This window comes from Fundulus heteroclitus, chromosome 3 (assembly GCF_011125445.2).
Source record: "Fundulus heteroclitus isolate FHET01 chromosome 3, MU-UCD_Fhet_4.1, whole genome shotgun sequence".
Classification (NCBI taxonomy): domain Eukaryota; kingdom Metazoa; phylum Chordata; class Actinopteri; order Cyprinodontiformes; family Fundulidae; genus Fundulus; species Fundulus heteroclitus.
Window position 1 is genome coordinate 10,326,105 of NC_046363.1, and position 25,007 is coordinate 10,351,111.

At 40.8% G+C, this 25,007-nt stretch overlaps 1 protein-coding gene across 1 annotated transcript; it reads left to right on the top strand.

The window, feature by feature from the left end:
- Positions 1 to 530: 530 nt before the first annotated feature.
- Positions 531 to 23,811, top strand: depdc1b (DEP domain containing 1B). The gene is made up of 11 exons (XM_012872870.3): positions 531 to 692; positions 3,549 to 3,814; positions 4,642 to 4,786; positions 5,246 to 5,373; positions 5,463 to 5,593; positions 5,698 to 5,745; positions 6,623 to 6,763; positions 6,890 to 7,056; positions 9,585 to 9,761; positions 18,935 to 19,117; positions 20,166 to 23,811. Exons 1-11 carry the CDS (start codon positions 645 to 647, stop codon positions 20,328 to 20,330), a joined length of 1,599 nt encoding a protein of 532 aa, XP_012728324.2. The 5' UTR covers positions 531 to 644; the 3' UTR covers positions 20,331 to 23,811.
- Positions 23,812 to 25,007: the final 1,196 nt, after the last annotated feature.

Below are 25,007 nucleotides of genomic sequence, written 5' to 3' on the forward strand. Positions count from 1 at the left end.
AATTTGCACACAAATGTTTGTTTATAGTGTGCACTATTAAATGTGTTGTTGATATTCACAGAGTATTACTGTTTAAAAATCCCAACCAATCAGTAATCATTGCAAAGGATGCTGATTAAACTAATTAATCGGTATTCCAAAAAAAAGTTAAAAAACAAAACAACTGGGCTTTTTTCCCCCTTTTTTTCAGAATGATCATGACCTGGATGACTTAGAATCTCCACCAGCATAATTAATCTGTAGTAGGCTACATGATAAATGGAGGGAATTTTTGTAAAACTGTTCCAAGTCATACTGACCACTTAAGGCACATTACATTCAACTTCCAGAACCTCGGAAAATGTATTCGTTAAAACTTTAAATGGAGCAACTTATTTTAATTTCCTAACTGTATTTCTGGTTATTATTAACCAATACGCGCTGTCCCCTTGGCCTGTGCAGAGCAGGTCACGTGATCTGTTCGCCGTCGAATCACGTCGCCGAATTGCTCTGACGCAGCAGATTCAAAGTTGGCACCAAGCAACGCCTTCGTCTAGGTTGCCCTCGGTCGGTCGGTCCTTTCGGTCGCTTTAGTTTTAACATTTAAGAGCTTTTAGCTGAATGTTTTCGCTCGTGTGAAGGCAGTCTTCGGGGCCTTTAAGCGCATGGAAGGAGAGGTTATCGGAGCAGGGCCATACCGGGCCACGAAGCTGGTGAGTCTCTTGCTCGTTTGAGGAACGTGACGTGGGAAATGTATTTGGCTTTACGTCAACCGTTAATGGTTACGTTCCTGCGTGAATGGTAAACAAAACTGAGCGTAACGATAAAGTGCTGTGTCCTAAAGCTCTGAATGCCCATTACTCTTGTATTTTTAGAACTAGTTAGAATAGCAGCAACAGTCTGTGATTCTTTTTATTACATACAGGAGTTTCAAGCTAGTCAACGTATAGCTCTCACGAAATGCGGTGAAATGCATATTTCTTCATTACCTAAAAAATGACTGGCTACAGCCTACCACACACATTATTGTAAGACACCTATTGGATATTTATCTTTTTTCCCCGTGATTGTCTGTACTGTGTAATATGCACTTTATTAGCGAATCCTTGAATCCTGCTACAGCAACTAAACTACTATAGTAAATCTAAGCAGTCATTTATTCACTCTGAGGCTTTGAACCTGAATCCTCTTGAACTTAAGTAGCTACTAATAATAAACAGTATCATTTTTGGTAAACAGTTGACATGTACTCATAATCAGCATTAATGCCACATGTCACGTGGGCTCTATATCCATTTGTTGTTGTTTTTTAACATACAAGCATTTCAATAAAGAGCTTGGTTGAAAAAAAAATGTAGATTCTCTTGAAATTATACATACAGGCTCAAATACATATGCTGTGAATAATAATATATTTGTAGATGGTTATTTGGCCACTCTTATCAGAAACTGGAGCTCATTTATTTGCAAAGAGAGAGCAAGAGAGGCTCATTTTGTGCTCTGTGTTCAAAACCTGTTGATCTAGCTATAACACATCTCTGCTGCAGTAATTGAACAAAATACAGCAGGCCAAATATATGACTGGCATAAATTCATGGTAGCTATACAATAAGTTGATATTGGATTTCATGTGATATAGATATCTAAGGTGTGAATTTTGTTCCATTGTTGCAAGCAAAGAACACGTTTTGTAAATGGAAATTTGGAGAGGAAAAAAAATGCAATCCAGCAAATTAAACTTTGAAAAACTTCTTGAGCTAAAAAGGGTTTGAGTGTAACTTTGCCGTTTCCTCTGATTTTCCCCACAGGTTATTTTTTCAATTTATTTTTGCGGATTTTATATTTTCAAATGTCTCTTTTTCAGATTGAGTGTTACAAATTGCATTCTTTTCAAATCGCGTTTTTACAGGTCACATTCTCTTCATTTCTCGCACATCGACCAATAAAATTGTTGTTGCTAACGTCCATGCAGAACCAACACAAGCGCATCTTCGCTCCTCACTCCAGAGGAAAGCCCACCCCTTAAGTGAAGAGAATGTGATCTGTAAAATGCAATTTGAAAACATTGCAATTAGTAAAACTCCATCTGAAACAGAGACGTTTGGAGGAGAAAAGAAGAATTTCTGTAAAAACAAATTAATTTAATTTTTAAAATAAAATCTGAGAAAACAGCAGATACTCTAAAAACCTTTTTTTTTTCATTAAGAAGTTTTTCAAAGTTTATTTCAGGATAGCATTTTTTTTTATTTCCATTTACAAAACATGTTCTTTGCTTGCAACAATAATGAAACAAAATTCACTCCATAAATCCATGTATACCTATAGTTTTGAACATGTATTGATTATTTAAAAAATAAATAAATTACTCAAGATTTCACTTTAAAATTCTGAGTAAATCTAAAAAACATGCAACCAGTTCTTGCTTAAAAAGAAAAATGTGGATGTTGTAAATCCATCCACTCTGGAAATGGACCAGTTTCACTCTTCATGAGGATTGATGTTAATTGTAATTATCTTGTGCCACTCTATATTAAATGCTATGCTTGTTAGTACACCAAGATAAAAATATGTTCTGATTCCATTCAGTCCTCCAAATGTATGCCCCCTGAAAACACAAGAGAAGTGAAACACAAGCTGGAAAATTGTGTTTCTTGTTATCTTTTTTGTTATTATTTCATAGAGAACACTTATTTCAAGCATTACACATTTTGGTAAATGAAGAGATTCTGTCGTGACGATCTCCCAGCCCATCCTGCATCTCTTTAGAAAGAAGCCACTGCAGTAACACCAGTAGTTTTCCCTGCTGTACAGCAATAGGACTTGCACACAGATCTACATTTTTTACCTTTATTGCTTTTTTTTCCAACGATCCTGGTAACTTTCCCAATCCTCTCAAGGCCACTGTTATGGATTTTCTCTCAGCTATTCTTTTGATTCAGTCTATAGTGGTTTTTTTTAATCATTATTATTAAATTTTAAAACATTTGCAACTTCTTGGGCTACACTGACCTTGGCTGGTTTATCCAGCTCTTTCTGTCTGCTCTGCTTGACTTTGTTCTTTTTTTTTTTTTTTTCTCACCCTTTCAATTAACTCAGTCAAGTGTTGCGGGACTGAAATATCTGCGTCATTCAAAAATGTAATATAGGAATGTTTTGATTCATAGCGGCTTCTTCCTGTCCTGAAATGGGGTTTATTTGAGTAGCTAGGGAGGTTTAAAACAGCTGTACGCATTCAAAGTATCTGTATTTCCCAGAATATTTCCAACATCATTGTAATGTTTGATCCACCGATCAAAGAGTGAAAATATAGCAACCTTGCTTTATAACTAATTAAATGATTCGGTGCTCCACGGAGAAAAGATCCAGCATTTGAAGCTTTCCTGGAAATACGGAAATCTCATTCTTTTTATGAAAGTATTTCTTATGACAGAATATTAGATCTTTAGAGCTGAACGATGAGTATAGCGGTGCTGCACCTTATTCCATCCTCTGGGGAGAACCCTGTGTATATATAGATATATATCTATATAGATATGGGTTTTAACACCTTCTCTGTCTGTCTAATGCAGTGGAATGAGACTATTAAACTTTTTCGTGGAGGCATGCCACTACGGAGGCATTGGGCGAGCTTCCGCTACTACGACGGCACTTTCACGGGTTCAGAGGCTGTGGACTTTCTTCATGAGCTGCTCAGAAGCAACTACAACTTTGGGCCTGAGGTAACCCGCTACCAGACTGTGCAGCTGCTCAGGAAGTTCTTTAAGGCCCATGTGATCGAAGACATCAAAGGACGCCACGGGACAGAGCACTTTGACGACAACGGTCACCTGTACAGGTAACCGGGGACTCGAAATGTAACAATACAGTTGATTTTTATTTGTTTTACTGGATAACTAATCAACAATGTTGCACTTACAGGTGGAACCTAATAACTTAGAAGATCATCAAAAAGTTCAATCATTTCAGCAATTCATTTTAATTAGTAAAGCTAATATAGATCATTTTTGTCGATGATAATCTAGGGCTGGACAGTAATTCAATAGCAATATATTGATCGATAGACGTGTATTGATGATAGAAAAAAGGGTCAATAAAAAAGGTTAAATAGAATAAGTTTTCATTCCTTTTACATTCTAGCCATGTAGGTTAATATTACAGGCATTAATCCTCCCAACCAATCACAAACGCTCCGCCCCCTTCAAAGAGTTCAGAGAGCACGTGTTCTTTTTCTTTTTATAAAAAAACATACAGTTTTAGTAAAAAGTTGGTTGAATAAAGGGTTGGGTTTGAATTCCATGTTTGTATCTAAAAATAGATAACTAAGCAACAGCATAAAATGGTCAGAGCTGCACTTAAAATATATGTTTTGAATTTGTTGATAATTATCGATATCAATCAATATGATTTCTATTGTGTCGATATGCTATCAGCCCTATGATCATCTAATTTGATGCAAATCTTCTTTTGGTGTTCTATGGATCTCTTCTCATGATTCAAACTTTTAAATGGCAGTGATGGGGAGGGTGTGTATGTGTGTGTGTTTCTTTTTTTTGCCTTTTGTTATTTCATACAGAAGAGGTCTCTGCTCCGTCTGTACGGCTTAGCTGTTACTGTTGTTTTGCTTCCTTCATTCTGCTGAAGTGCTGCCGTCTTTCTCTTCAGGTTCCCCACAATGTCTCCACTCAAGTCTCTTCCAACAAGGCCTTCGTGGAGGGACTGCAGCGACCTGCCCAGACTAATCCGCTGGGATGACTACGAGGAACTGCCTCAGAAAGAAAATGTAGCACCTCAGAAGTCTGCAGAACTGGTAAAGAAAAGGCCACAGAACAAGGAGATTTATAAGGAAAGTGAATCAACTTGTTATCGGTTCAATATCCTGTACACACAGAAAAAAAAGGTTTAGGGTTAGCATTTGAGGGATACAGAGGCTAAAATAAAAGGATTTCAAGCTTTACTGCTTGAATTCCTCTCATTAAGGCTTCATCTGTGTCCTGACTGACCGTATCATGTTGAAGGTCGTCTCTGTTTATTTTGTCACCACAGATATGGAGTGGGAAAACGGCTGAGAAGTTTTTATTTTCATTTTAATAGATTTCTGTAAAAGGGCATATTCATTTGTTCTCTCTCTCTCTCCCATTTAAAAATGTGAATTAAAGCAAAGATGAGCTATCTTGTGTCAATAGTTAATCTTCTTGAGACTGTTTCGCTGAATTACTGTCACATTTGGCGTTAATCTTCTTTTCTTTTGCTGTATGAATTTAACAAGACGTCAGACTTGTGGAATAAAAGGCACAGTGTCGCCATTGGAGATGTGCACGAGTGCAAGCTCATACGCAGGAGGGAAGTGACGTCTAAGCAGGTGGACCACATCTGGAAGTCAATGACCATCACACAGTATGTTTTTATGTCACGCGACTTGGAAAACGGTTCAGTCATTCTTGTTTGTTGTAGTCTGTTTAATGCTAACTTTAGTCTGTTTTTAGTTTGCAGAGAGTTCTGGGCCTGAAGACTTTGGATGGAATTTTGAACCCAGTTCATGTGAATGGCGCGCACATTGTTCACAATGTCTTCATTGTTAATAAAACAGGCGTGGTTGTACTGGAGAAAAAAGCTGGTATGGTGCTAGGCAGTTCCCTTTTAATCTGATTACAGTTTTATGTTTTGTTTGTCAAAGCCCTAAATGTTTTATCTTATTGTCATATTTTTTTGCATTTCCAGAGGACATGCCATATTGGGTGATCTCAGCAATGAAATGCCTCGCAAACTGTAAGTATAAATAAATGATCTGCCTTAGGAGAACTGGTTCAACGTCTTTTAGGTGCAGGACTGGATTTGTCAGCGCTCCTGCGCAGTATTGATAAATCAGGGAGACATGAAAGGAACTTTGATCATTTTTCAACCTCTCAACCAAGTATGGAAAAGTGTTTAGTTTCCTGATATCCTTCTTTTATTATCTGGACTATAAAAAATTCTACATTGTAAAAACTCTCTTTTTTCCACAAGGATTTCTATTTTCATGGCATCTCTCTTTATTAAAATTACCACATTGGCAACTTTCATTTCTACAGATTAAAAGTGTTGAATAATCTTTATGTGGTCTAGGATAATCCAGTCCAGATCAGGCAATATTGGTGTTTTGGGTTTTGAAATTGAGCTGATCTTAGTTACTCTTTAAGCCCTCAAAAAGGGATTTAAAAAAAAAAATAAAATGAAATTACCGGTCAGTGCCCGACTTCAGCAAAGTGTTTTATGGTTTGTGAAACATAGCATGAAAAAGTAAAGTAGGTAACTATTTTGTACTCAAATTAAAGTTTCAATGTCAGAGAAACTAAAGTAAAGAATTTAGATAACTGAGTTGAATGACTAGGTGTACGAACCCTGATTCAAGATTTACACAGTAACTAAAATAAATAAAATGCAATTTGTGAAGATTTCTTTGTTATCCTAAAACAACAGCTTTGATTTATAAGAGTTGCGTCTCATAATAAAAGCCTCAAGTACCAGTTGCTGGAGTTCCCTGGGATATGCATGTTTCTGGATATGTATTTATTTGCTAATATTTAACAATTCATGCGTTTCCCTGCTTATGTATATCATTAGATATTCTTTGTGATTAAAATCTTCCTTTGACCTTTTCCATCAGGGCCTGACGGCAACGATGCCAAACAGCCACTGTACCCAGGTTTTGAGAGAGACGTTCTGAGGACAGTAGCAGATTATTATCAGAGACTAACAGAGCCATTGCTGACCTTCCGTCTTTATGAGGTCTTTGTCAACATCCTCAGTGAGTACTTCACATTGTGGGCCCTCTGCAATATTTGGCCACAGTGAGAGATAAACATTTGATCATGTTAATTTAGTGTTTGTCCGCCTCAGAGAGCAGGACTCTTCTCTCTTTAAATCATTGCAGGCTTGCTACAGGAGCAGGATAAAGCCACCGAGGCTCTTCAAGTCAGCTGCCTGCTGCTGCCCCCGCCCAACCGGAGACGGCTCCAGCTCTTATTGCGCCTCATGGCTCGTGTCTGCCACAATCCCCGCCTGCCACCACTTAATGACACTATTGCTACTCGCACGCTGGTACTCCTTCCCGCATTGTATTCATTACATAAAGTAGTGCTTATTTTCCGTTTTACTGAGCTCAGGACACGGCCTACAAGCCAGTGTCATCCCATAAGGGCATTGACTCCTAAAAACTAATTCTCTGCCCTCACAGTTGCAGAACTTGTGTTTTTTATTTTGGAAAAGCTTGCAACAATAAGTTGCGTATTTAGCCTGCAAACAGTTAAGATTTGGACCTTTCAATAACCTAGTTTAATCAAACATAATGTTTATATTTTTGCAGTTCCAGTCAGAAATGTACATTGAGCCAAAATATTTTTTTACTATAATTCTGTTTTTTTTAATCATTTAGTTGAGCTGTTTTTAATCACTATAGACACATAATACTGCATACATCTTCAATCCACTTTAAAAACAAGAACTGGGAGGACAAGAATTTATGGCAATTCATACAGGGCCAATATTTTACATCCAGTCTCCTAAACATATTAATATTTTGAAGTTGTGCTAAACAGGTTGCAGAGAAGCAGCCCATTGTTTGCTGCCTTCAACATGCTTCTGGCATTATTCTGACTGGATGATGTACCGGCTTTGAAAAGTCTGGAAAAAGGGGGGATTTCTTTCCAGGTCTAGTTAAATAGGAAAAACAGAAAGATTTAGTTGGAACGGACAAAAGTCTACTGATGCTTAATGAACATACAGGTTTTACTTTGCTTTATAACAATTTAAAGTACGGTATTTTCTCATTAAAATTGTGTGGGAGACTTTTTAAAAGACGAAATTCAAAGATGTTCACTCATAATGAGCGTATGTAAACCTCTGAGTGTAACTGGAACATGCTGAATCAGAGAAAATAAGTGAAAGTCTAAGCAGTTGCCTGTTTGCTGTTGTGATGACCCAGATAACTGAGAATTTGCATGATGCTGAATTTGGACAACACCCTCCTCTAAAACCGCATTGACTAAAATTAAACTTTTTTTTTTTTTCAATTCAGCCTTTTTTTTACCCAAATGTATCACTGTTCCCTCCTGACACATTTGTTTTTATGTTCTTATTCATAATTAAAAGGTCCCATCTTATGATCTTATGATGCAACCATTAAATATGTCTCCAATGTTCCGTTGTACATTTTACAAATTCTACTTTTCAGGTATGATTTAGCAGCTTAGCTGAGGTTAATTACAAGTCCAGAAACCTGTCTGTCAGTGAGGTTCTATATCCAAATAACAAATATGAACTTCCTCAAGGAGAGATAGAGCTATTAGTATGTGAGGATTTCCTCTATATTTAGAAAGTTTGTGGGTGAAAGGAAAGCTAGTCGGTGTACGTTTGTGTTTACTTGTGGAGACTGTATACATGTCTACACAAATCAAGAAGTTAAATGGAAGTTCAGCAAACATTTTCCAGTTTTGGGTCTGCATCCCTAGTATTGTATAGTTCTGTCCACCTGAACACATTTCGTACCCTACTCATGAAGGAACACATTATTCATGAAAATCGACCATAATGTATTCAACAAGGGCTAAACTTTACCTTTTCACGACAGACTTTCCTGCCATAACAACTCCAGATTTCTTCTCTAAAGTCTTGTGACACATCACAAAATTCTCTTGTCAAAAGTTTCACTTCAGCAAAAAAGGAAGCCGCTGCTAAAGTCATTTAAAAACTTGGGATAATTGCTCGCTAGCAACTTTTAAATATTCCAGGTAAACTCATAGTGCTTTTCTTTTTTTTGCCCAAACATAATATCTGTACCAAGAAAAGCTTATCCTCATTGGAAACTTCTATTCATTTTCTAACACGTCTATCCCTTGTGGGGTCGCGAGGGGTGCTGGTGCCTATCTCCAGCTGTCAATGGGCGAGAGGCCGTGTTCACCCTGGACAGGTCGCCAGTCCATCGCACAGCATCACAGAGACAAACAGCCATTCTCACATAAACTCGCACCTAAGGAGAATTTAGAGAGACCAATTAACCTAACTGGGAGGAAGCCGGAGTACGGAGAGAACATGCAAACTCCATGCAGAAAGTAGGGTAGGACTTGAACCAATGACTTTCTTGCTGCATGGCAACAGCGCTACCCACTTATTGGAAACTGTGTAGTAGAAATGGGCATATTATTACTAAAGTGATTTTCTTTGCATTTGGAGCATAAATTATGTTTCTAGAGCTATGAGATGCAACAATGTGATTTCAATCCGAGGATAAAAATTGTGAGGATTTGACTTCCATCTGTCTTCAAAGGCTCTGGGAAGCTTCTTAAAAGTAGAACTAGAGTGAATTTGTCTTTAAAAGCAGCGCTGTTAACAATGATAGAACTTACATTTATAATTGCATTGTATATAAGAAATCTAATCTTGCTGTTAATTAGGGATTTCTATCCCTGTACTGTGTGCATCTTAGTTTGCAATTAGGGTAAGAGTATTGGCACCCTCCAAACACTGCTTGTAGACAAAATAAATCTATATCATTTGATCAGTTCTCATTACATTAACTATGCTAGAGTAATTGTGTTGATAATGAAGTTAGTTTCCTGCTCCATCCACAGATGGTGCAGATGTTCTCTCACTGCGTCCTGGGTTCTCCTGACGACATGGACTTGGACGAGTTGCTCGCCACCAAACTGGTGACCTTCATGATGGAGCACCACAACGCCATCTTCCAAGTGAATACCAAGCTGCGCTGCCAGGTTGAGGAGCATCTGTCACACTTAAAAAGAGCTCAGGTCAGTTCTGCTGAAATAGCTACAATACAACAAGGTCTAAGGTGAAGTTGCAAACTGGGCATAAAAAACTTCCATTATCTGCGGTCTGCTGCTTTTTCCATTAAAGTTCCTGCACACTCATAGTGCCGGGTTAGCTGACTGAGCTTTTATTTATTTTTATAATTCATTTTTTTACAGGTTAATTTACTTTTTGTTAAAGTTATGAAACACCTTCATTAGTAATTTATTTAAAAATAAATGTCGAGATAAGCCACACATTGTTTCCTTATCAGGTTTTTCGCAGCCAGACCAGCATCTTCTGCATGTTATTACGTACACATTGATTTCTGATGTTTCCCCCTTTGTGTAAGCCTTCCTCTTCAACTACCAAACTTGGCAACAAAGCCTTGAATAAGATCCTTCTTTCAATCGTTCCTATTTTACTTGTGCAGATTTGAGTTTGAGACTCCTCCATTTCTAGTCGTTCCAAAACACAAATGGCCTTTACATATCAGGAAGGCAGGTTCTTTCTGTTTTAAATCTTATAAGGCAGGTTTTTTTCTCTCGCTTTTTATTTTTATTTTTTATTTTTTTGCCTAAATTGTCCGTCCGTCCGTTGTCTTCCGCTTATCCGGGGTCGGGTCGCGGGGGTAGCAGCTTCAGTAGGGAGGCCCAGACGTCCCTCTCCCCAGCCACTTGGGCCAGCTCCTCAGGAGGAATCCCAAGGCGTTCCCAGGCCAGCCGGGAGACATAGTCCCTCCAGCGTGTCCTGGGTCTTCCCCTGGGCCTCCTCCCGGTGGGACGTGCCCGGAACACCTCTCCAGGGAGGCGTCCAGGAGGCATCCTGACCAGATGCCCGAGCCACCTCAACTGGCTCCTCTCGACGTGGAGGAGCAGCGGCTCTACTCTGAGTCCTCCCCGGATGACTGAGCTCCTCACCCTATCTCTAAGGGAGAGCCCAGACACACTACGGAGAAAACTCATTTCAGCCGCTTGTATCCGGGATCTCGTTCTTTCGGTCACGACCCAAAGCTCGTGACCATAGATGAGGGTAGGAACGTAGATCGACCGGTAAATCGAGAGCTTCGCCTTTTGGCTCAGCTCTCTCTTCACCACAACGGATCGGTACAGCGCCCGCTTCACAGCAGACGCTGCACCAATCCGCCTGTCGATCTCCCGCTCCATCCTCCCCTCATTCGTGAACAAGACCCCAAGATACTTGAACTCCTCCACTAGGGGCAGCACATCCTCCCCAACCCGGAGAAGGCACTCTACCCTTTTCCGGTTCAAGACCATGGTCTCGGATTTGGAGGCACTGATTTTCATCCCGGCCGCTTCGCACTCGGCTGCGAACCGCTCCAGTGAGAGCTGTAGATCATGCCCTGATGAAGCCAATAGGACCACGTCATCCGCGAATAGCAGAGACGCAATCCTAAGGCCACCGAAGCGGATCCCCTCAACACCTTGGCTGCGCCTAGAAATTCTGTCCATAAAAGTTATGAACAGAATCGGTGACAAAGGGCAGCCTTGGCGGAGTCCAACTCTCACCGGAAACGAGTCCGACTTACTGCCGGCAATGCGGACCAGACTCTGACACCGGTCGTACAGAGACCTGACAGCCCTTATTAAAGGGTCCGGTACTCCATACTCCCGGAGTACCCCCCACAGGATCCCCCGGGGGACACGGTCGAATGCCTTCTCCAGATCCACAAAGCACATGTAGACTGGTTGGGCAAACTCCCATGCCCCCTCAAGAATCCTGCTGAGGGTGTAGAGCTGATCCAGTGTTCCACGGCCAGGACGAAAACCACACTGCTCTTCCTGAATCCGAGATTCGACTATCCGACGGACCCTCCTTTCCAGAACCCCTGAATAGACCTTACCAGGGAGGCTTAAGAGTGTGATTCCTCTGTAGTTGGAACACACCCTCCGGTCCCCCTTTTTAAATAGGGGGACCACCACCCCAGTCTGCCAATCCAGGGGAACTGCCCCCGATGTCCACGCAATGTTGCAGAGCCGCGTTAACCAACACAGCCCCACAACATCCAGAGCCTTAAGGTACTCAGGGCGAATCTCATCCACCCCCGGAGCCTTGCCACCGAGGAGCTTTTTAACAACCTCGGCAACCTCAGCCCCAGAGATGGGAGAACCCGACCCAGAGTCCTCAGGCTCTGCTTCCTCAATGGAAGACGTGTTGGTGGGATTAAGGAGGTCTTCGAAGTATTCCGCCCACCGACTCACGACGTCCCGAGTCGAGGTCAGCAGCACACCACCCCCACTGTAAACAGTGTTGGTACTGCACTGCTTCCCCCTCCTGAGACGCCGGATGGTGGACCAGAATCGCTTCGAAGCCGTACGGAAGTCTTTCTCCATGGCCTCTCCGAACTCTTCCCACGCCTGAGTTTTTGCCTCGGCGACCAGCCGAGCCGCCTGCCGCTTCGACTGCCGGTACACATCAGCTGCTTCCGGAGTCCCACAGGCCAAAAAAGCCCGATAGGACTCCTTCTTCAGCTTGACGGCTTCCCTCACCGCTGGTGTCCACCAGCGGGTTCGAGGGTTGCCGCCACGACATGCACCGACAACCTTGCGGCCACAGCTCCGACTAGCCGCCTCAGCAATAGAGGCGTGGAACATGGTCCATTCAGACTCAATGTCCCCCGCCTCCCTCGGGACGTGTTTAAAGTTCTCCCGGAGGTGGGAGTTAAAGCTCCGCCTCACAGGGGACTCCGCCAGACGTTCCCAGCAAACCCTCACAGTGCGTTTGGGCCTGCCCGGTCGGACCGGCTTCCTCCCCCGCCATCGGAGCCAACTCACCACCAGGTAGTGGTCGGTGGAGAGCTCCGCCCCTCTCTTCACCCGAGTGTCCAAGACATGCGGCCGCAGGTCAGATGAAACGACAACAAAGTCGATCATTGAACTGCGACCTAGGGTGTCCTGGTGCCAAGAGCACATATGGACACCCTTATGCTTGAACATGGTGTTTGTGATGGACAATCCATGACGAGCACAGAAGTCCAACAACAAAACACCACTCGAGTTCAGATCAGGTGGGCCATTCCTCCCAACCACGCCCCTCCAGGTCCCACTGTCATTGCCCACGTGAGCGTTGAAGTCCCCCAGCAAAACGAGGGAGTCCCCAGGAGGGGCACTCTCCAGTACCCCTTCCAAGGACTCCAAAAAGGGTGGGTAATCTGAACTGCTGTTTGGCGCATAAGCGCAAACAACAGTCAGAACCCGTCCCCCCACACAAATGCGGAGGGAGGCCACCCTCTCGTTCACCGGGGAAAACCCCAACGTGCAGGCACCGAGATGGGGGGCAACAAGTATGCCAACCCCAGCTCGGCGCCTCTCACCATGGGCAACTCCAGAGTGGAAGAATGTCCAGCCCCTCTCAAGGAGACTGGTTCCGGAGCCAGAGCGGTGCGTCGAGGTGAGTCCGACTATCTCTAGTCGGAACCTCTCAACCTCGCGCACAAGCTCAGGCTCCTTCCCCACCAGAGAGGTGACATTCCACGTCCCAAGAGCCAGCTTCTGCAGCCGAGGATCGGAACGCCAAGGTCCCCGCCCTCCACTGCTACCCGTTACACATTGCACCCGACCCCTTTGGCCCCTCCAACAGGTGGTGAGCCCATCGGAAGGGGGACCCATGTCGCCTCTTCGGGCTGAGCCCGGCCGGGCTCCATGGGCAAAAGCCCGGCCACCAGACGCTCGCCAACGTGCCCCACCTCCAGGCCTGGCTCCAGAGTGGGGCCCCGGTGACCCGCGTCCGGTCGAGGGAACACGAGGTCCAATAATTGTATTCATCATAAGGGGCATTTTGGGCTGCACTTTGTCTGGTCCCTCACCTAGGACCTGTCTGCCTTGGGTGACCCTACTAGGGGCTTAAAGCCCCTGACAGCATAGCTCCTAGGATCATTGGGACACTCAAACCCCTCCACCACGGTAAGGTGGCAGCCCAGGGAGGGGGCCCAGGGAGCCTAAATTGTTATTTGTTATATTTAGAATTTTTAGCTATTTAGCATGTACAGCACCTTGGCCAACTCTGTTGTATTTTAAAAAGCTGTAGAAATACATTTTAGTTGAGTTCTACAAGTTGGTTAAGGGCTCCAAGTTAATGGCATTACACGGTTTACACACCCGTAGGCACGACCTGGGAGCACTATACATTCAGTTTTAGTTTTATTACTGTTTAAATGAGATTCAGACAGTAATATAAATTTACGGTATGCATGGGAGCTAGTAAGCAAAAAGATGGCCCTGCAGTACAAGAGCAGTTAAAAGAAAAATAAAGCCATTAACTGAATCTAACAGTAAAGTACAGTGAGTACACCCCTCACACTAAATATTTTATTATATTTTGTCATGGGACAACACTGAAGATATTCTTTACTATTTAATCCACCCGCTCCCCATCCACACCTGAGACCTTGTAACACTAATGTGTCACACGACACCCAGGAAGGAAAATGGCTGATTTTTTGCACAATTTGGACATCGTCACTTAGGGGTGTACTCACTTTTGTTGCTGACAGTGTAGACATTAATGGCTGTGTGTCGAGGTATTCTGAGGTGACAGCAAATTTGCTCAATTATACAATCTGAACTCTGACTACTTTACATTGTATCAAAGTATCGTATCTTCATAATATATGATAACATATTTACAATAATGTGAGGGGTTTTCTAACTTTAACAGATAGTTTAGATGATTATGACATCATTTTTCTTATCAACACCAACTCACCTATATAATTGAAAGGAACAGCCAAAAGGCACTATTTTTATTTTTCACATTTCCACATCGGCCATAGGTCTTGGTTTCTGGTTGGGGCTCTTTTATCTGACACGTTGCTGCTTTTCAGAGAGCCTGCACTGCGACAGCAGCAGCATTACTGAACCGCAAACTGGCAGCACTATCTAATAAAAGTCTGTGATTTTATCGCGGTGGTGGAAAGACATGTTTATTAAAATTGATTAAATTCATGGTAACACTGCTGATGCATCCTAATGTTTTTAAATGTGGAACATTCAACCATGATGTCACGGCACACTTTATACATTTTTTTACGGACAAAGTGCCCAGTGTTTTCTTCAATACTCCAACTAATTCAAGGTTGTTTTTATCCATTTAGATTATATGCTGTCAGTATAAGACCCATTCATACTTCCTGTTCAGGTTTTCCAAGTGCTTGTGAAAAGGAATCTTTGTTAATATTTGGGAAGATTATTGCAATTACAGAACTCTTAAATGTAGGGGGATGAAAAGCTTTATGCAGCATTTAAACGTAAAACGGTAGGCTACCCTCCCTTCCTCGTTCCTTTCCTCGCTTCAGTAAATGAAAGGGTTCTCCTCTAAGGTTTTTTTTTTTTAAATTCCTCTTCACATTAATATATTCTTAATGTTTTTGTGGCCCCACTGGTAAACAAAGAAGGCAGTGAATTGATGGCCTGTGTTTAAGGTTGATTTTTATCCGTTAACGTTGATAAATTGGTTTAGACACTGCAGTCTGAATGGATTGGCAGGAATTGTATTTCTTGAGATCTTTGCTGAGAGTTATCTACACATTATGTGTAAAAATATTTTATTCTTATAGGTGTTATTAAAACAAACCTTAAATCAGCAGGTTTCACACCATTTTCTTCTTCGTTTTTGGATACAGAAAGTAGAACCAAACTTTAAGCCCCTTAAAGTAGTTTATGTAGCTAATGAACCGAGAAAGTTTGCCTCTGAACACCGTCGCACTGTTTGTCAGGGGAGTTTTAGCTGCATAAGATATTAAGTGGAGCAAAACCTAATTGCATAGCAAGCAGTCACACTCAATAAAATGGTCCAGCAGCTGCATTGCAGTCCGGGGGTCTTTGGAGAATCCGTAGAGCAATCTTTAGATTTTTTTACTGATTCATAAGGTCACTATTCTGAGTTCCAACAGAAATTAGCTTATGATTACTTTTTTTGCAGCAGCAAAATAATCAAGGAGATGACAGACAAAAGGTCCGAGATCTAGAGCAAGAACTAAAGTGCATGACCAGGAAGGCGAAACCGGACTATAAGGACAGAGTTGAAGAGAAATTGTGGAATACAAGGGATGCTTGGAAGGGGCTGAAGACAATGGTGGGAAGGGAACAAAAAGCATACCCCCCTCAGAATGATGACCTTGTCAAACTGGCAAATGAGTTGAATGTTTTTTTATTCCAAATTTGACAAATACAACTTCAGTGATGAATGTGACTCTCTATCTGCAGGGTTGACACCTGTCCCTGTCATATTGAAGGAACAGGATGTAGTCCCAATTTTCCAGCAGGTCAAACCTCACAAAGCCCCTGGGCCTGGTGGGCTCGAGGGAAGGGTCCTGGAAGAATGTGCCATCGAGTTAGGACCCCCATTCATCCAACTGTTCCAGATGTTCCTCAACATCAGTTTTGTCCCCCAAGCCTGGAAAATGGCAACCGTTATCCCAGTACCTAAAACAGCTCATGCAAAGTCACTAAATGATTTTAGACCAATAGCCCTCACTTGTCTGTTAAGCAAATGCATGGAGCGTCTAGTGAGCAGGGAACTCGCAATGCAAACAGCAAAGCTCATGGACTCCATGCAATTCACATATAGAGCCAGTGGAGGTGTGGAAAATGTCACTCTTACTCTTTTGGATAAAATATTCTATCACTTAAATAACCCAACTAAAACTTATGTTTATGTGCCTTTTATATGGACTTTGTCCTCCGCGTTTAATACGGTCCAGCCCCATCTTCTTCTGAGACGCTTATGTGACCTGAAAGTCTGCAGCAAATTCATCTTGTGGATTAGGGAGTTTTTGAGAAAGACCGTATCTGTGTTAAGAAATTCCTTTCCGACAGTCTTGTCTTGAACACCGGAGTTCCACAGAGGTGTGTGTTATCACCTCTCCTAATCTCCCTGTGCACAAATGAGTTGCAACTTAACAGGAAAGACCTCTGTCTTATTAAGTATGCTGATGACATGGCCCTAGTTGCTGACCTGCAGGAACCTTGCTGTCCCTCTTACTCCTAACGTATTGACCAAATTACCACCTGGTAATTTGGGTGGAGGATATACTGTATGGCCAAGTCTATAACAATGGCTGCACGTATGTGATGTCAGCGCCGTGATCTGGCGGACCCTAAAACTCCATCTTGTCATGTGCACACGTAGGCTCAAAAACACATTTTTTACAAATCTCCACTTTGGTCGAAGTTTTCAGAAATAATCATCCGTTTTTAGGGATGTAAAACACCGTTTATGTGTGGAGGAAAGACATAACAGCATAAAAATGTATCCGTTTACCCAAATACCCGGCTATGTGTGGATTAGTCCTAAAATTGATTGAACTATAAGGCTTGGTACTCTTTGGTGAGTAAAATAACCCAGCTTTAATTTCACTGCCTCCTGCTTGTGTCTGCAGTGCAGCATCTGAGATGCTGTGTTTGATGGGCAATAAAAAAAAAAGGTTTTAATAGTTTTTAATAGCAAGTAATGATACCCAGTTTTAATGACAAAAAGCAGTAATATGGTTATAGCAGTGTTACTAATCGTTAGAAATGTAATCTTTCTAACCATTAAACCCAGTAATCGCTTCATCCTTAATTGGTACCAACAGTGTTGTTTACGTCAGTTCCAGTTTAGACAACTTCACACAGAAGCTCAGCAGGACACACTGCCCCTCTTCCCACTAGCTTCCAAAAACATCAACACCTGCTGACGTTCAGAACACCGAAGCAGCTGCTTTCACTGTCACCATTCATCACCAGTCACTGTCTGGCAATCAGCTCATCAAACTATTTGGAGACTACATTTTGAGCATGACTGTGAAATTTGCAAATACAGGACAAGGTTCAAAAGTCAAATTTATGTTGTTACCAAATTGCTGAGCAATAAAAGGCAAAAGCAGAGATGACAGTACATTAAAACAAGTTAGTCTAAAAACATTAAAGGAGAACTAAACATAGGACACAGAGCAATGAAATATCAAAAACAACTCACAGATGTGTTTTTGAGAGATTTATAAACAGGAAGTGAAGAAGCCTGTCTAATGTTGTAATTATCTGCCCAATTAAAGCATCGTCTCAGCTTGATAATGTCTTTAAATTGGGTAAACAAAATTTTCTATCAGCCACAATATCTGGCGCGCTATGACTTGCCTTTATTTGCCATAATGTGAAAACTACTCAGAACTTCAGTGCTTTCATTGGAATCAGTAGTTTTATTAAGAGCCCAGTGCTGCTGTTCAAATGTTAGATGAATTACAGCTCAGACTTTAGAAACAGTATTATACTTACAAGAAGCTATATTGTAAGTTTGGCATGTTTGAAGGAGTTGACAGATGAAAACCTCATCCTCCTAAAAAAGAACATGACAGCTTTACTTTGGCATCTGGAACAAAGTCTGTTGGTTTATGTCTAACGCTGTAACGTTGTGAACAAAGATCTCCTCTTGCTGCAGTGACATTGCCAAAAACTGGATATTCCTTCAAAACTGATGGAAAGACAAAAAGAAAACTGGTCAAGGTGCTATTTTCGACAAAGGCCCACTAAACCAATAAAATAGGGGACACAATTTCTAGCAAGAACGATCTTCTATTTTCTACATGTCTCTGGGCCTTAAAGACACCTGAAGGGTAGGGCGGCAAGGCGAAAGGCTTTTTTATGAATAAAACTTCCAATCCTGGCTAAATGTTTGAAATTAATCAATGAAATATTATCATTTTAAAGGGTATGTGTGGTGCAAAATGACAATGCATCACCAAAAGAACAGCATAAACACAGGTAAGCATGGTGTTGGCAGCGTGATGCTTTGGGGCTATTTTCCTCAGTTAGAACGGGGTCTTAGTCAGGATGGAGAGAATTTTGAAACCCCTGTAAATGTTGGCAGAAAACCTTAAGCTTCTGCTACAAAGACGGAGAGCAAATTTATCTGTCAGCGCAACGACAACCCAGAGCAAAGGCCCAAATAAGCTAAGGAATGCTTTCAGGAACCCAGTAAAATAGGTTGTGAAATTATTCATCTTTGCCACACGAGTTGACATGACAAAAACCTGCCATTTTACCATGGCTGCGGAGAGTTTTTATATCCATGGTTTGGGTCTGCTCACAGAGTTTTGGACATGCTTAACAAGTCCAAACAAAACTTATTTTTTTACCTGGGGAATTTCATGGTCTACTTCTTTTCTCTCTCCCATCAGATCAAATACGCGGGCTCGGATACAGATTTCAGTGCATCCCCGGCTTTTTGTAAACAGATCAAGAAGGTGGACTGTGAGGAGCAGAAGGTAATTGGTACACAGATCCCCCTGCAGCAACTGCTGGAAGGCCTGATCGCAGACGAAGAACTCCCAGTTAAAGATAAGAGAAAGAGACTCAAGCAGGTACGCACACAGAGAAATTGTTGGAAATGAATGTCTGATGATGGGCTGGAAGGATTTTCTAAAGCTTTCTGTTTAGGAATGTGTATCACTTCTGCATGTACGTATATGATAGAAACCACTACATATATTTTGTGGCACTATTTCTTCTGGAGAAAACACAATGGTTGATTAATTCTGTGTTTTTTCAAAAAGCCTCAAGTGGCTGTATCTCTAAAGTAGGCTCAAGACAGTGGCCTGAAATAATAATGGGAAACGGCAGTGCAAGTTGTGGTTACCTGCAATATTAATGTATGTGCGTGGTTTGCATTGTTGTTGGATGATCTTACAGCAATAAAGCCTGAAGGGAAACTATAATAAATCATTTGCATGAGTTTGCATAGCAAGACCTTCACAACGTTGTGTAAGATTTCCACCCCTTCATTTGTTCTGCATGTAGTCCAACAATTCTTAGACTTTTTTCAGGTTTAATTGAAAGTAATATTAATTGCCGGTGGATGGAGGATGTAATAAGGGGGCTGCAAAAGGCTGTTCCAGGAAACCTTGATTAAGGGAACTAGTCGACAAACATGACAGAGCGTCCCTGGCTCTGTTCACACCTGGTGCTAACATTTGTTCTGGCGATAAGAGTAATAAATGGATGGTGCTGAAAACAAGGGTGAATACATTAAGATGGATTAAGTACGCATTTAGATCTACATTCCAAGGTGGTCTCAGGCCATTGTGACTACATTCTTCCAAATTTGAATACAAATTTATCCTGAACCTCAGCATTAGTTTCCAACAGAAAGTAGTGTTTTTGTTCTTTCCACCAATTTATAAAACCAAGGGAACTTTCTTGCATCAGTGGTTAAAGGGACTGTAAGCGCTATCGAAGCTCTGAATCTCTCTAGATACAGATTTGTTTTGTTCTAAAACTTTAAATTGTTGTCAGTGAATCTAATAACTACACAACATTCTGCATAGACTGTTTGTTTGTGACTCAAGGATTTCTAAAGAGTCTTAGCTGCACACATTTTACCTAATAACAAATAATTTCTTACCATTGCAGTTCCAGAAGTCTTACCCAGAGGTGTACCAGAACAGATTTCCTACTGAGGAAAGCAGAGCTGCTGTCATTCCTGAGAAAACCCCGCGGCTCAAACCTCATCTGATGTTTTTCAACCTAAAGAAGCCATTGCAACCTTTTCAGAGAAGCTGGAGTTTTAGGGCATGAGCTGCCACTGCTGAAACACATCTCCACTTCATTCAGTCACAAGGCAAGCACTAACAGAGGTCTAATGGTGGACTGGCCACAGTTTAGACACTGTATTAACCACTATAGTTTCATTTTACAGAACAGGTCTGTTTCTGTGGTTCTGTTGAACTTAAGGGCAAATATGTTCAATGATTTAATTACAGTTAAATAATCATAAGGGACCCTCAGCGTCCACTTAATCTAAATTAGCAGATGAACACTGGCACTTATTGAACTTTTCTATGAACACTTAATGTAGCTCATATGGATGGGCGAACAGATCTTTTTTTAAGGGCATATATCATAATTATTTACAACCTTTACCTTCCTGCTCAATGCTGCAGCTCTTGGTGGTCATATTCAGATTTTTATGTCAAGGTATGTAAAATGATGGAAAGGGAGCGCTGAGCATCAAAAGTTACCCAAGAGTGATGACATTGCATATGAAATGTGAAACCCAGGCATTGATGTATATCACACAAGCTACCGAAAACAAAAGTAGTGATGGTAAACTCTTAAGCTTTGATGTTCATAAAAGGAAGATTTCTATCGATATTTGTCGAGTTAAGAGGAGGAAGTCAGGAGATTGCCTTAAATCAATGGCTTTGAGACCTAACACACCAGCAACCTACTCTAGGATTTAGAAGTAGCCGGTCAGCCTTCATTCGCTTTTACTGTAGAAATGTTAGCAGCATTCATGTATTTGCTGGTTATTTTTCAGTACTTCATTATTACTAAGCTGCCCTGTGGTGGAGTGGTGACCTGTCCAGGGTGTACCATGCATCTCGCCCAATGACCACTGGAGATAGTCTTCCGTAAGACATTTACAGTTAACCTAGCCAGTCAGATTGATAATGTGTAGCACTCTACGTTCTGCACACTATCAATCTGAGGCTTCTGCCATGGAATCTGTTTAGGGAAAGGCGGGACATTTAGGAGAACCTTCTGATGCGATCGGGTGAAGCAACACCTAGTTACCTGCCTACCAAAGGTTGGCTTTAGCCATTCACGGTATCAAATGAAAATGTCGTAAGCAGCAAGCGTCATGAGAAACCATAAATTACTCTGGTCAAGGCACGCTTATTTGGATAGTGACACTCATGCCAATTTAGGATTCTTACAAAACAGATGTGGTAGCAGCAGCTACACGTGCGTCCTCCTGCGCTGCCATGTTTATGTTGGTTCAGCTTAGTTGACGATTAGTCGACTTTATCCACAATGTCGATAATGAAAGATTGTCAACGCAAAAATTCATGCATCGAAATATAGATATATTGAAAAATAAACTAAGTCATTTAAATTTAAAACCAATCATTTCTGTAGGATCATTTATAAAGCTAATAAAGGATAGTGGTAACAAGAGGCAATAAAGAGACGTTCAAAGGTGTGTAGACAAGAACAGGTGAGTCAAAATATTTTTACATGGAACTGAAGTGATAATAAAGATCAACAAAAAAAGCATGATTAATCGACTAATCGGAAAAAAAGATAAATTAGTCGACTATAAATAATCGTTAGTTGCATCCCTAACTGTTAACTACTGTTAACGTGTTATTAGTTGACCCGTTTTGGGACAGTTTCAAACCGTTGAGGTGGGAGCGGAACAAGATGGATTCTCGCGTTAGTGAACACAAATATACTGAGAGAATTCAGCTTGCATGCAAGGTTAGTCTACAGTTAGATTTTGCATGAAATGTTGTTTAGCTCTTAAGATTGACTTGAAGCCAATGTTACACTTGTGATGGTTGAAACAGGAGTCAAAAAGCTGATGTACAATCTGTTGGAATCAACTGAGGGGAAGAAAAAAAAAAGTCACTGAAGCTGATTAACATGGGAAAAAAAGAGGAACATTTAGAGAGAAAGGTTAATGATTGAGTTAACAGAGACCTGTAGGAGATGTTTTGCACTCAAAGGAGATGAGTAAAAGCCACAGAAAAACAACACATTTACTAACCGGAGAAACTTCCTGCCTTCAAACAACACCCACGGTCGCCTCATTGGGGCACGACACTGAGATGTGTTCTTGTTCTTCAGCTTCCTTTAAAGCCACGATTCCCCTTTTTTATTATTTGGGGAGTTCTCTCTCAATATTTTCTGTGTTGCCAACAAGACATCCACACATCCATTTGATATATTCCCATCAATTTAGTTCAATGTTATTTATATAGCACCAGTTCATAACACATGTCATCTTAAGTCACATTACGAAGTCAAATTAAATCAAATCATCCAGACAGATTGGTCAACAAAATTTCCTATCTAAGGAAAGGTCAATTCAGTTGAGAGTCACATCAATAGAAAGTCACACTGTGTGTCTCTGTTGTTGAACGGCAGCCACGTTTGGCAACAGCCTCCAAGGCTAAGTTACTTAAAATGACTTACCTGCTTGGAAAAACGAAGGAAAGACTGTTGGGCATACATTTGATACTTCCATATACTTTAAAGGTTATCTTACATTAAAATCTTAAAGAAAAAAACATGAAAGTTTGTTTGCCTTTTAAGAATCTTGGAAGTCTTGGTAAACTGATCTAATAGCCCTAAAGAGTAACTAGTAACCTTAAAATGAATACATTGTATAAAAATATGCAAATATGTCAGTCTTCTAGATCAAAAAAGATGCATCAATATAACTGCTTATTGAGAGACATTTTAAATGTATTAAAAGGTTATTAGGAGTTGATTATAGCACCTAAATGAATATTAAGCACGTGAGGACCTAAAGCTTCACGAAGATGATTTTCTGTTACATGTCAGATATTCTGATGCATTTTTAATTAAGTGGATTTAATTGGGCTCTGCTTTTAATGAGCACGACTCAAGATAAGGCAGAAATGTTTTTTATGTAAGAGTTTTGTTGTAATAATAGCAATGTTTGAATTTAGGCAGCTTAATTGAGTACTAATTTTCAATGCTGTAATTCTTTACCTTGTGTATGTAAATGAACATATCAAACGGTTCTGGAGAAAGGGAAGGCAGTATCAGGACATCCCTGCACAACCATCATTGGATTAAATGTTGACTGATACTGTGTGGCTGTGGAATAGACTTACACTGTCTAGATGCGCATGTGTAGTTTGCATATCATTAATTGACATTTCTTCTTTTTTTAAAAAGTTTTTGTATAACTGCACTGTAGAGACCTCATTTCATGTTTTAACCTGATGGTTTTGTTCTGTATATAAGTGTTAGTTCCTTGAATGGTACGTATTTCAGCGTCAAATACTTTATATTATTTTTCACGCGATCTTAAATGCAGTTACTGTTTTAATCTATCTGCTGTCCTTCACTTAATTTCAGACTTGAAATGTTTTTATAAATGTTAGTATGTGTTTTCATTAATACTCTTTAATGCTGGATTAACTGTTACACTTGAATTGCTGCTCAGCGTGATAAAAAACCCACTGGATCAAAATGATTTGCATTGCTAATTTTCCTAATAAAATGCAATTCTTTTATATTACAGCACTGTCTTTATTTTGAATGTAATTGTTAATTTTGATGGATGATACAAACTCTACCACCAGGACAACGTCTGATCTATTACTGTTCTGATTAGCTCAGCTAATTTGTCACTGATGCACAGGATACATTTGTACTAATGGGTAGACGGTGAAAGATTTAACGATATTGTGAAACATTTAATGGAAATGGGGGTCACAGCAATGTACAATTTTATTTAATCTCTTCATTCTACACCGGCAATTCCTAAACATCTTTTAAAGTTTAATAAAATGTGGGTCGCTAGCTGGGAATATTAGTGGGAGAAATACTTCATGGTGTTGGTAATTGGCTTTTTGTTTTAATGGTGTACGTAGTGATGCTTCAGTATCGGCAAGCTGCCACCACATTTTGTTTGAACATGTTTGAAAGCCGACACTCGGACTAGAGACATCTTACATGACGCCGTCTGCTGCACTGCTACGAATTTTGCACAAGGGCTCCTCAAATGATTCAATCGTTTCCAAACACTACTCAAGTAAGAGTAGAGTTAAGTCAAAAATAATAACACTTGGCTAGGAGGAAATAACAGCCATCAAAATATTAAGAGGGGGAAAAAAATCAATTACTGAGTGGCAGTTCGAATGTCTGGTATTGGATGTTATTTTTAGAAATCTATTCAGGCAGACAAAGCTAGAAACATATGAGCAAATTCTAGTATTTAATAATATCTAATAATAAAAGCAAAATCCAAAGTTTCAAACCTTGACTTTTAAGTTAAGTCTTTGAAACCCATACCTACATGCAGTAATGTGTGTATGTATGTTTGTACGGTGCGTACTGCTAACAGCGATGAGGCATCCTGTATATTTACTTGCCCTAAATGGCACAGCAGCCTCAGCAGACCAGAACAAGTCAGCTTGTATAGAGACAAGGAGACTTGCCATGAACTGTGTGGGTGTGTGTGTGTGTGTGTGTGTGTGTGTGTGTGTGTGTGTGTGCATGTTGGGTTAAAATGTGCTTCTTCTTCACTCAGGCACTCCAGACTGAAGCGTATTGAACTTTCATCCCTAGATGGTCAGCCAGTCATTCATCTTTCCTTGTGGCAGACTGGATTTAAACCCCTGTTTCGAAAACAGACTGGACATGGTTTGAGGGCTCTCATAGCTTAAGTCGTCACTTGGCTAAGTTAAAGGTTCTTGAAAGTTCTAACATAGC